This window comes from Myotis lucifugus, unplaced genomic scaffold (assembly GCF_000147115.1).
Source record: "Myotis lucifugus unplaced genomic scaffold, Myoluc2.0 scaffold_2, whole genome shotgun sequence".
Taxonomy (NCBI): Eukaryota; Metazoa; Chordata; class Mammalia; order Chiroptera; family Vespertilionidae; genus Myotis; species Myotis lucifugus.
Genome location: NW_005871050.1, coordinates 21393471 through 21406811, shown reverse-complemented (window position 1 = coordinate 21406811; position 13341 = coordinate 21393471). Strand labels below are relative to the sequence as shown.

General features: G+C 38.8%; 1 protein-coding gene across 1 annotated transcript in view; it reads left to right on the top strand.

Moving 5' to 3' along the window:
- HTR2C (5-hydroxytryptamine receptor 2C) overlaps positions 1-13341 on the top strand; it is a 160855-nt gene that overhangs the window by 90611 nt on the left and 56903 nt on the right. Inside the window, exon 3 of the mRNA XM_023756722.1 lies at positions 11478-11678. Coding sequence (XP_023612490.1) covers positions 11478-11678 — 201 coding nt within the window. The remainder of the gene's footprint in view (positions 1-11477; positions 11679-13341) is intronic.

Sequence of the window (13341 nt, the reverse complement as noted above, 5' to 3'; positions counted from 1 at the left end):
GGGGGGGGAGTACCTATATAATACTTTCAACAATAAAGATTTAAATAAATAGATAAATAAATAAATAAATAAATAAATAATAAATTCCACAGTAAGCTATGAAAACAAGCAAAAATATATTTTTAAAAAGTAACAAGCAGTATAAATATTAATTCTAATGATTTATCTAAGAACAGCCCATCATTCAAACATGCATGAATAACTCATATAGACTAAAGCAGCACCAGCTATAAAAATGAAAAATAAAATTTGTCTCTAGGGTAGACATCTATAAAAACATTATATCCCAGTAAAAGTTGGTATTCATCCAAACAAAACAGCAGTATTAATGAAGGGATGGGCCCCTAAAATGAAAAAAATAATCAGTCTTACAAGATCTCTTACTAATTCAAAATAATGATCAGCTTTAAAGTAGGGTGGTTTGATCAGTGCTGCCTCATTATCAAGAAAGTCCTTTAGATCATGATATACCAGTTAATCCGCCTATATCTTCACATATGTCTTTGCTGAAGAAACCAAAAATATCTGAAAGGAAGGATGCTGGTCACCCCAAATATTCCCACATCTAAATATCTACTTCTTTTCTCTTACATTTCAAAGAAGATAATATTCTGCATTGGTTATTCGGTAAAGTAATAATGCCTACCAAGATTGTCATAGGAGCAGAGCCCAGTATCTAAGATAGTTCTCACTAACAACTCCAACAGACTAGAATAAAACACATTATGAAACAATTCAGTAAAGAATGGATAGAAAAAAAAATGACTTTTTGCCTGATTTGGTTGCTAAATCCTGGATGCCAATGTCATTACAGAAACTTTAGACCTGGAAGGATTCTCCAGTGTGAAAACTTTAGCACTATGAAACACCACTTGTATCTGAACATTTTCATTAAGAACACCAATACTTAAAACAACTTATTTATAGTATTCTGTTGATCTTGACACTAACTCAGATTCAGAAATTCCGCGCCAAAGATTACCATCAAAATACAAGTAGGAATTCAGCTAGTAGCTGGAAAAGTAGGAACAAGACTTTTTGCCACTTATGAATCTTTATTTCTAGCAACTAAAATAATGTCTAGCACATAATGAACAAATGAATAATGTAAGGTAAATTAAGGAATGTGCGCAGTCTTGTTGTAGTTAAGCCTTGATTGTTGTCGGCAATACTGGGGGTGAATTGACCTCCAGGCTAACTGGCTATGAGAGTCAGCTGTGTCTGCAGTGGGAGAGTTTCTGTGCTGGATCTCTAGGGCGGTGCTAGTCCAGCGTTTGCCTAAGGCTCTCCGGCAAATGTCTCTGTTCAGGGCTTGGGCAGGGCAGGTCCCCGGGGATCTACAGGGCGGGCGGAGCAAGCAGTTATGGCTGCTCTCAGATCCGTCCCCAGGGGCTCTGCCTCTCAGAGTCGTGGGAGAGAAAACTGCATTCGAGTTCCAACCAAAGCCAGACAGTCCCGCTTCTCCCGTTTGAGTCTGGGTTCCTAGAGACTTGCCTGGATCTGGAGCTCAGAGTCTGAAACTCCCTCCAGATTGAAAACAACAACCGCGCCCTCCGCCGCCGGCCCGCTCCACATGCACTCCGCACCTTAGTATTTCACTTCCGCACTGCGCCTCCTCTGAGTCTCAGTATGGATTTCTCTTTCCTTCTAGTTGTAGGATTTCCACTCAGCCAGCTTTCCTGTGGTTCTGGGTGATGTCCGTTCCGTCTTTTAGTTGTATTTTTGAAGTGGTTGTTCGAGGCAGCAAACTCCGGTGTTAACCTATGCCGCCATCTTGGTTTCTCCAGGAATGATTACTTTATATGAGAGGAAACATCTGTATTCTAGATGACCTGGCAAAATGGTCATAAATGTTACAAAACTATGAAATCTAGACAAAAATTAATACAAACAAGAGAAGGCTTGGTGAAGAAATAAGCAGTTTATTTGTAGTAAGAGAACACTGGAATTTCCAGTTGCCTCGCTACCATACACACCCCAACCTCCAGATCAGCAGCTGATTGTAGGATGACAGTCTACACTCCTAGTCAGGTTATTAGTGCCAGATGGAATAATTATTATTAAAGACTTGTGCTTGTGTTTTTAGACTTCTCTGGTCAGTCCCTAATGTACAGGCATAAGAACTTACTTTGGTTTTGCCTGATTTAGAATATTCCTAGATCTGAAGTGATGTTTTGGGTGGAGTCTGCCAGAAAAATTTAAAGGTATAAGAATTATCTGTATCAGACTAAGGCAAGAAATAATGGATTAGACAAGCAAGGGACAGGCTTAATGATCTGGGAAAGAAAAGGTTGGAAAATGAGATATTTTGAGAAATAAGACTTTATTTTTAAGGCATTCATGTATACCAAGGAATGGAGAAGGCCACATACATGCTTGATGCATATCTATAGAAAGCCTGAAAAGGCATTATTCTTTCACATGTGTTTGAGCTGACCTTCGGCTTTTGAGCCTCCGTGCAAGCCTAAATTCAAGGATAACACAAACTTATAAACAACCTCATTATCATTGAAAGAGGGCTCCCTTACAGAATCAATCTGCTAAAACTTAGAGTGTATTTTTCTTGCTTTGCCTGTAGGTGTTTCCGAAAACTCTGTCAATATAACCAATAAGCTGATAGAACACTGATTTCAGTGACCACACAAGACTTCACAAAAGTAGTTTAGAAAAGTCACTAAATAGACAAACAAAATTAACTCACAAAGAGGGATAAATCTGATTTCCAGAGTTGCCACATGGACAAAGAACTAAGAAAACCAGAGAACAATGTCTCAACAAATGAAGAATACCAATAAAGGATTAGAAATTATAAAAAGTAATTAAATAGAAATTTGAGGGCTGAAAAGTACAATAATTAAACTGCAAAGTTCACTAAATTGCTTCAGCAACAGAATTGAGCAGACAGAAGAAAGATTAAGAGAACTTAAAGATAAGTCAATTGAGATTATCCCATCTGAGGAACAGAAAGAGAAAAAGAATGAAGAAAAATCAACAGCACTTGATAGACACATGAGACACTATCAAGTTTACTGACATACACACGATGGGAGTGTCCAAAGGAGAGGAGAAAAAGAAAAGGGAAGGAAGAATATTTAAAGAAATAATGGCCATATGAATCTACACATCTAAGAAACTCAGAGAACTCTAAGCACAAATTACTCCAAGAGATACACACCAAGACACATTATAATCAAAATTACAAGGGCTCTTTAACAAGATTAATAATGAATTTTCTATTTAGAAACCACTCAGGCCAGAAGGCAGTAGGATGATATATTTAAAGTGCTTACAAAACAAAGCAAAAAAAGGAGAAATTGAGATTTAATGGACAGTATACTTAATATAGACAGTAATATCTACACTAATAAAAGAGAAGCATGCAAATTAACCATCACTCCACTACACCCACAAGCCACACCCACAAGCCAATCAGGAGCAAGTATGCAAATTAACCCAACTAAGATGGCTGGCCAGGCACCCCAATGGTTACCCTCACCCTGAAGGGGGTGTGACCAGCTGAAAACAGCGATCAGCCCCTCACCCAGGCTGGCCAGGCACCCAAGCAGGACCCCCACCCTGATCCGGGACACCCTTCAGGGCAAACCAGCCGGTTCCCACCCATGCACCAGGCCTCTATCCTATATAATAAAAGGGTAATATGCAAATTGACCCTAACAGCAGAATGACTGGGAATGACTCGTCACCATGACACACACTGACCACTAGGGTGCAGACGCTCAGTGCAGGAACTGCTCCCTGGAGGTCAGTGCGCTCCCATAGGGGGAGCTCTGCTCAGCTACAAGTCAGGTTGATGGCTGCCAGCACAGCGGTGGTGGCAGGAACCTCTCCTGCCTCCTGAGCAACACTAAGGATGTCTGACTACAGCTTAGGCCTGCTCCCCTCTAACAAGTGGACATCCCCCGAGGGCTCCCGGGCTGCCAGAGGGATGTCTGACTGCCAGCTTAGGCCCTATAACCCGGGGAGTGGGCCTAAGTCAGCAGGTGGACATCGCCCGAGGGGTCCCAGACTGCGAGAGGGCCCAGTCTGGGCTGAGGGATCCCCCTGAGTGCACAAATTTTTGTGCACTGGACCTCTAGTTGTATTATAATCATCAAACTTATTAATAAATTAAAACTTAATTATTCTAAGTACAAAAAATAAAGTATAATTAGGTAATGTGATAGAGGTGTTCATTATCACTACAATGGCAATCATAAGCATATATAAATATATCAAATTAACAAATTATACACCTTAAATTTACATAATATTGTATATCAAATATATTTTAATTTTAAAAAAGAATTCCTTGGTAAAACAATAACTGAGGAATTTCATCACTAGTATACCTGTCCTAAAAGAAATGCTAAAGGGAGTCCATCAGAAAGAAATGAAAGGATATTAGACAGTACCTCAAAGGCATATGAAGAAATAAACAAAAATATAGCTACTTGGATAAATATAAAATCCAGTATAGTTATACTATTGGTTTGTTACTCTTCTTCTGCTTTAATATCTATATATATAAAAGCCTAAGCGACAATTACGACCTAACGACTGGGATGACCAGAACGACCAGATGACCGGCCGGTAGCTATGACGTGAACTGACTAGACCTTGCTGCTTGGGCCCTGACAGCCCTGAATCTGGTTCACCCATACCCTGGACCCAGGCAGGAGGGAGGAGGAAGCCCAATTCCTCATGGAATTGGCCATTGGCTAGCTTGCTGCTGGGGCCAACCTCCTGAGGTCCCTGCCCTGAGCCGGCCGGCCCCACCCATGATGGGCCCTGATCACAGGCCAGGTGGAGGGACCCCACCCATGCATGAATTCATGCACTGGGCCTCTAGTGTTATATAAAAAGCAAGTACATAAAATAATATATATGTCTATGTTAATGAGCACACAATGTTTAAAGATGTAATTTGTGACAATAATAGAGAGAAAGGTATACTATTAAAACTAGCTTGGTATTGTTGTGGCAGAATGCACAGGAGAATGATCAGCCAGCACTCTGAGGGAGGAAAGTTTATCCTTTATTTAGCAGATCTGCTAGTCTAGGGGAATTCTGGATTCAAAGCCTGAAATGAACTCATGGAGAGGCTCTGACCTATATATCTCTTCCTGTGGCGGGCCCCTGAAGTTCCCCACAGCTCTGCCCAAGTCAGTCTTTGTGGGGCCTTGGGGGCATGCTTCACAGCTCTGCCCAAGTCAGCTGTGGCAGGGCCCTGGGGTTAGGCTCTGCAGCTCTGCCCAAGTCAGTCAGAGTGGGGAAGTAAGATTACAGTTTTAACCAGATGCTGAGCTAGGTTGCAAGCACCCTCTATTTTTCTTTTCATCTCCCCCTCTTGTTCCACAAGCTACTCATAGCCTTGGGGATTACAAAAGACTCAGGAATTGGGGATAATGTCAATGACCACTCTAGCTACTTCCTGCTGAAGCGGGGAGATGAAAAAGGCAGTTCAGTATCCCGAGTATTCCCCATCTTCCCCAAGGGAGTGTTTGGAGTAGCAAGGGTAGAGAAGTTTTCCTCCAGTACCAGTCTGGGGTTCTGGTGACACTTGTATGAAGACAGAATAAAACTGTTAGAAAAAAACAAAAACAATAATTATCCAGATAGGAGGAGATAAGGAGATTCAGGTCGGTCAGCTGGATCCACCATCTTCTTGAAGATGATCCGCAGGGAGTGGTTCAGGTCAGAGGTCACCTTCCACTCTGGATGCTGATTGTCTAGCTGGTGGGCTGCTTTTACCCAGGAGTGGTGGATCTGAGTGTTCAGTCCTGCAACTTTGAGAGCTGAGGGGGTGGTTAGTATGACTGGATAAGGTCCTTTCCAGGTTGGCTTAAGGGGTTCCATTTTCCAATCTTTTACCCAAACCTGGTCCTCAGGCTTGTGAGGGTGCACAGCTGTTCCTGGAGAGATGGACAATCGATCAGTAACCCATCTATGGACTTAAAGGATAGTTTTCCTAAGTTCTTGTAGCTGTTTCTGAATTTCTAAGTGCCCTATTTCCCACAAATCTCCCTTTGGCTAAATTAAGGGAGAGGGTTTTCCATATAGAATTTTAAATGGAGAGAACCCTACCCTGGCTTTCAGGGCACAGTGCACCCGCAGGAGCATAAGTGGTAAGATACCTGTCCAGGGTAAGTTCGTCTCCTGGCATAGTTTAGACATAGCCTGCTTGAGAGCCCAGTTCATGCGTTCTACTTTCCCTGAACTCTGGGGCCTGTCGGCTGTATGTAAGTTCCACTTAATTCCTAAGGCCTTAGCTACCTGCTGTACTACCTCAGCTATAAAGGCTGGGCCATTATCTGACCCTATGGTTAATGGCATTCGATACCACGGAATTATGTCCTTCAGTAATGCCTTAGTGACTTCTCTCGCCTTCTCTGTGCCAGTAGGATATGCCTCAACCCAGCCTGAAAAGGTGCAGACAAAAAGTAAAGGTATTTATTTCCTCTACTAGGCCCTATTTCTGTAAAGTCTATCTCTAGATATTCAAAAGGAGCCTGCCCACAACTCTGAATTGCTATCGGTCCTACAGGACCATGCCTTGCATTGTTCTGTGTACTGAGGAGGCAGCGCTGAGAGATTGAAGCACATAAGGAGGGGAGATGGGCAATTAGATAGTATCTGCTTAACAAGGCTTCTAGAGCCGTCTTCCCTAAATGGGTAAGTTCATGCTGCTGGAGGACTGCTCTATGAGATAACTGTTCTGGAATGTAGACCCTATGATCTGGGAATATCCACCAACCTTCCTTCGTCCTTTTACCCCCTTCTTGTTGGCCCCGTTCTTCTTCTTGAGGGGTGTATTTCAGACGTTCAGGTAATTCAGGAACCAGCATGGTCCACGAAGCGACTGTCCGCTCCTTAGCAGCTAGTCTTGCTGCTGCATCTGCGTGACTGTTCCCTTCTGACACTGAGTCTTTTCCTTTTTAATGTCCTCTACAATGGATGACTGCTACTTCCTTGGGCTCCCAGACTGCTTCTAGTAACTTCAAGATCTCATTCTGATTTTTTATTCAAAAAGCAGTCTGGTAGTGCAAGCGGGAAAAAACAAAATAATGTACAAAATAATAAACAAGAAAAAAATTAAAAGGCACACTATAAAAATAAATTTTTCATAAATGAAGATAGTAAGAAAGGAATTTATGAGGAAAGTATTATGTATCATATAGAAAACAAGAAATGGTAGAATAAGTCCTTTCTTAACTGTAATGATTTTAAATGTAAATGCATTACACTTTCCAGTTAAAAGGCTGAGATTGACAGAATGGGTAAAAATACATGATGTCAGAATAAATTTTTAAAATTCTTCCTCTATATACTGTCAATAGAGAGTCATTTTAGATCCAAAATTATAAATATGTTGAAAGTAAAAGAATGAAAAGATATTCCATGCAAATAGTAACCAGAATGAGCTGGGTGGTTATAGTTCAAACAAAATAGAACTTAAGACAAAAATTGCTATGAGAAACAAAGAAAGACATTATCCTATATAATAAAAGGGTAATATGCAAACTGACCCTAACAGCAAAATGACTGGGAATGACTGATCACTATGACACACACTGACCACCAGGGGGCAGACGCTCAATGCAGGAGCTGCCCCCTGGTGGTCTGTACACTCCCACAGGGGGAGCTCTGCTCAGCCACAAGCCAGGCTGACGGTTGCCACCTGCCAGTACAGCGGTGGTGGTGGGAGCCTCTCCTGCCTCCTCAGCAGCGCTAAGGATGTCTGACTGCAGCTTAGGCTTACTCCCCGCTGGCAAGTGAATATCCCCCGAGGGCTCCCGGGCTGCCAGAGGGATGTCTGATTGCCAACTTAGGCCTAATCCCTCAGGGAGCGGGCCTAAGCCAGCAGGTGGTCATCCCCCGAGGGTTCCCAGACTGCAAGAGGGCACAGGCCAGGCTGAGGGACGCCCCCCTCCCCCAAGTACACAAATTTTGTGCATGGGGCCTCTAGTATATTGATAAAAGGCTGAAACCATCAAGAAGATATAACAATTATAAATATATATATACACCTAAAAACAGAGACCAAAAACTATAGGAAGCAAAACTTAAGGGATAAAAGAAAGATCTATAATAATACTTGGAGACAATATCCTATTTTCGATAATGGATAGAACAACTAGACAGAGGATCAATAATGAAATAGAGGACTTAAACAATACTATAAAGCAACTAATTCTAACAGACAAATATAAAACACCCCATTCAACAACTGCAGACAAGTCATTTTTCTCAAATGCACATGCAACATTCTCTGGAATAGACCATATATCCGGCCTCAAAAAAAATTAAAAATTTAAAATATTATTATTCTTCAAAGTATCTTCTCCACAATGGAATTAAAGTAGAAATCAATAAAGAAGACTGACAAATTCATAAATATGTGAAAATTAAACACCACACTATTAAACAATCAATGGATCAACTAAGAAATTACAAACGAAATAAAAAAATATTTTGAGAAGAGCAAAATAAAAACTTAATACCAAAATTTACAGAATGTAGCAAAAACAGTGCTCAGAGGAAAGTAGCCTAAATTTAGATTTCAAGAAACTAGAAAAGAACAAACAACTCAAACTAGCAAAAGAAAGGAAATGCTAAATATTAAAATGGAGAGAGAGAAAATAGAGAATAGAAAAAATAAAAATATAATTAAGAAGACCAAAAGTTTATTTGAAAAGTCAACAAACTTCATAAATCTTTAACTAGAGTGACTAAGAAAAAAAAAAGAAGACACAAATCATTAAATTATAGATGAAATAGGGAGCATTATTACTAACCCTAGAGAAGTTTAAAAAATATATAAAAAGAATACAGTGAATAATTGTATTCCAATAAATCAGATAACATGAACAAAATCAACAAATCCTAGAAACACATAAACTATGAAAAGTGACTCAAGAAGAAATAGAGAATCTGATGAGACTGATAATAAAGATATTGAAACCTTCCAACAAAGAAAGCCCAGAAATGAGGGCTTCACTGGCAAATTCTACCAAACATTTTAAAGAATAATTAACACCATTTTTTCTCCAATTTCTACAAAATAGAAGATAAGACAACACTTTGTAATTCATTTTGTGAGACCAGGATTATCCAGAAACTAAAGCCAGATAATGACATCACAAAAAATGACAAGTATGAACAAATATCACTTATGAATATAGGTGCAAAAATCTTAAACAAAATACTAGCCAACTAAATCCAGTATCATAATATATACCATGACCAGGTGATTTATCTCAGGAATGTAAGAATGGTTTGACATACAAAAATAAATCAAGATAATGCATCACAGTAATAGAATAAAGATTTTTAAAAACACAATAATCTCAATTGATGCAGAAAAAGCATTTAACCAAATATATCACTCATTCATGCTAAAAGTACTCAACAACCTAATAATACAAAGGAAACTTTCTCACCATAATAAAGGGGATTGATGAAAAACCCACAACTAACATATTACTCAATCATAAAGGAATGAAAGATTTCCATTTGAGATCAAGAAAAGGAGAGGACTCTGGCCAGGTAGCTCAGTTGGTTGGAGCATCATCCTGATACACCACAGGTTCAATCCCTGGCCAGGACACATACAGAAAGCAACCAATGAATGCATAAATAGATGGAAAAATATGAATGCATAAATAGATGGAACAATAAGTCTCTCTCTCTCTCTCTCTCTCTCCCTTCCTCTCTGTTTCTCTAAAATCAATCAATAATTTATTTTAAGTGGAAGGGATCAATGGGGAAAAAAGGGAAATTTGTAACACTTTCAATGATAAAGATAAATTTAAAAGTAAATAAATAAATAAAATAATAGGTACCTTGCAAAAAAAACGACCTACAAGTAAAAATAATAATAATAATTATAAATTTAACAATGGAAAAGAGAGGATGCCTGCTTTTTTTTCCTACTCCCATTTAACATTGTACTGGAAATTCTATCTAGAGCAATTAATCAAGCAAGAAAGTAAAAGGCAGGGAAAATTGGAAAAAAAATTATCTCTATTCAAAGATGACATGATCTTATATAGGGAAAATCCTATAGAACTCTTGCACAAAAATGTAGATCTAATAAATGAATTCAGCAAAGTTGCAGAATACAAGATTAACATGTGAAAATCAGTTATAGCTTTATACACTAATACTATATAATAAAAGGCTAATATGCAAATCAACCGAACTGTGGACTGACCGGTCACTATGACATGCACTGACCACCAGGGGGCAGACGCTCAACACAGGAGCTGCCCCCTGGTGGTCAGTGCACTCCCACAGGGGTAGCACCACTCAGCTAGAAGCCTGACTCATGGCTGGCAAGCACAGCAGCCATGGCGGGAGCCTCTCCCACCTCCACGGCAACGCTAAGGATGTCCAACTGACGACTTAGTCGGACATCCCCCAAGGGCTCCTGGACTGTGAGAGGGCACAGGCTGGGCTTAGGGACCCTACCCCAAAGGGAACCCCCCCTGAGTGCATGAATTTTGTGCACTGGGACTCTAGTAAGTTATAGTTCTACTAGAGGCCCGGTGCACGGATTCAGGCAGCAGTGGGTCCCTTGGCCTGGCCTGCAGGGATCGGGCTGGAATTGGCAGTCCAATATCCCCCAAGGAGTCCCAGATTGCAAGAGGGCACAGGCCAGGCCGAGGGACCCCATCGATGCACCAATCCATGCATATAAGATCTTTCGTTACTTTCTTCCCGCCCTCTCCCCTCCCCCTTTCCCCCCTTTCCTCTGAGATTCATCAGTCTGTTCCATGTTTCCATGCCTGTGGTTTCTGCTCCTGTGTTGAGTGTTTGCCCCCAGGTGGTCAGTGCACATCATAGCTATAGGCTTTTATATATATAGATACACTAATAAGTTAATTAAGAAAACAATTGCATTTATAAGACCATCAAAAATTATCTCAAATAAGAACATTAGCTATAAAAAGGAATGAAGTACTGGTACATGCTACAAAATGAATAACCCTCAAAAGAGTATACTAAGTGAAATAAGCCAGACACAAAAGGTCACCTATTTTATTATTTAATTTATATGAAATGTTCAAATTAGCTAAATCCATAGAGACAAAATAGCAGATTAGAGATTGTCAGAGGATAGGGGAAGGTGGAATGGGGAGTGACTGCTTAATGGGTAGTGGTTTCCACCGGGAATAATGAAATGTTTTGGAACTAGAAAGAGGTGATACTTGCATATTATAAATGTACTAAATACTATTGAATTGTACAAATTTATTGATTTTATGTAAATTTTACCTCAATAAAAATAATATATGTAACACTTAAGGTATTATCATCATCATCTTCACTACCACCATTACTATGGAAAATGTTTCCCAAATTTCACTTTCTTTGAAATGCTTAGATTATGAGAGAAAATAAGTAGACTAAAATTTAATACTACAGTTAGTATAATTTGTATAATATGTTCTTGTCTTCTCTCTGTTCTCTTTCAGATTATGTCTGGCCACTCCCTAGACCTTTGTGCCCCGTCTGGATCTCCCTGGATGTTTTATTTTCGACAGCGTCCATCATGCACCTCTGCGCTATATCGCTGGATCGGTATGTAGCAATACGTAATCCTATTGAGCATAGCCGTTTCAATTCGCGGACTAAGGCCATCATGAAGATTGCTATCGTTTGGGCAATTTCTATAGGTAAATGACTTTCCTGGCCATTAGAATTGCAAGGGCTATGCTCAATACCTTCGGATTATGTACTGTGAACAACGACAGACGTCGACCGGTAACATTGCGTATAATCGGGATTGTTGTTTAATAATTATTCTTAACCTATTTATCTGATATTTAGGTTAACAATAATAGAATAAATGTAATGTGTATGAATATTAAATTAAATTTTTCCATTTATTCTGCTCAATTATTTTATGCATCAATATGCCAATGATTCTACAACACAGAGTCAAAATTTTTAGATGTTTAAAGCGATTTAAAGATGACAAAGATATGTGACAAATCTAAATTTTAAAAATATAGCATTTAAATGTTATAAAATATAAATTTATCCCAGAATATTAATCTTAATATTTTAATTCTATTTTCATATCTTCTTCAGTGGAAATATTAATAGTGCATAAGAATCTTCATGAAGTAAACATGAATTAATTTATGCTGTTGATCAACCTAAAATATATTTGTCCTCCATTTTCAAATATCTTCTTGGAATTTTATTACACAGAAAGAGAAAAAGTTCTTTATTTTTTTTTAAGATTTGGGGAAGGTTGAAGAAGAGAAATTATCATTTTATTGCTTGTAATTTGTGATATTCATGAATGCCTTAAGAATGCTAGTATTCAAGACACAGAATTTAATTAATTGGAATATAGGGGCTTTTACAATCCTCTTGTTTTCTTTTTCTTCTCTTTCTGTTGGAAATTACATTTAGTGTCTCATTAAATAATTTTTTAAAGTTATGTTTCTATAACAGATTCTGGTAATGTTTACAAGATCAAGACCACTATACAATCTTCTCTGATATCATCTAAAGATTTTGACTCTGGGTTTATCCATAAAATAAATTTATTTAACATTTAAGATTATTCCATTCTAGGTGAACACACATACACACACACACACACACACACACACACACACTTTTGGACAAAAAAAAAAGTAGAACTTACTTATACCACAAAAATATGAATCTATATATATAGTTTGATCTACATATTCAAGGTTTCACAGATTTTACCTCCTTTACCCTAAAGAACTCAGCTAAAAAGATGCCATTTCTTGCCTTAACCGGTTTGGCTCAATGGATAGAAAGTTGGCCTGCAGACTCAAGGGTCCCAGGTTCGATTCTGGTCAAGGGCATGTACCTTGGTTGTGGGCACATACCCAGTAGGGAGTGTGCAGGAGGCAGCTGATCAATGTTTCTCTCTCATCGATGTTTCTAACTCTCTATCCCTCTCCCTTCCTCTCTGTAAAAAATCAATAAAATATATTTAAAAATTAATAAAATAAAAAAATAAAATAAATAAAATAAAAAGATGCCATTTCTTATGATGCTTACAAATTAGAATATTAGGTAACTAACTGCTTTTCTCTTGCTCCTTTTAAGATTCTTTCTTTGTCCTTAACCTTTTACATTTTAATTATGATGTATCTTGGTGTGGGCTTCTTTGGGTTAATCTTGTTTTGGACTTTCTGTGCTTCCTGGACTTGTATGTCTATTTCCTTCACCATGTAAGGGAAATTCTCTGTCATTATTTTTTCAAATAGGTTTTCAATTTCTTGCTCTATCTTTTCCTTCTGTGGCACTCCCATGATGTGAATGTTGGTATGCTAGAAGTTGTTCCAG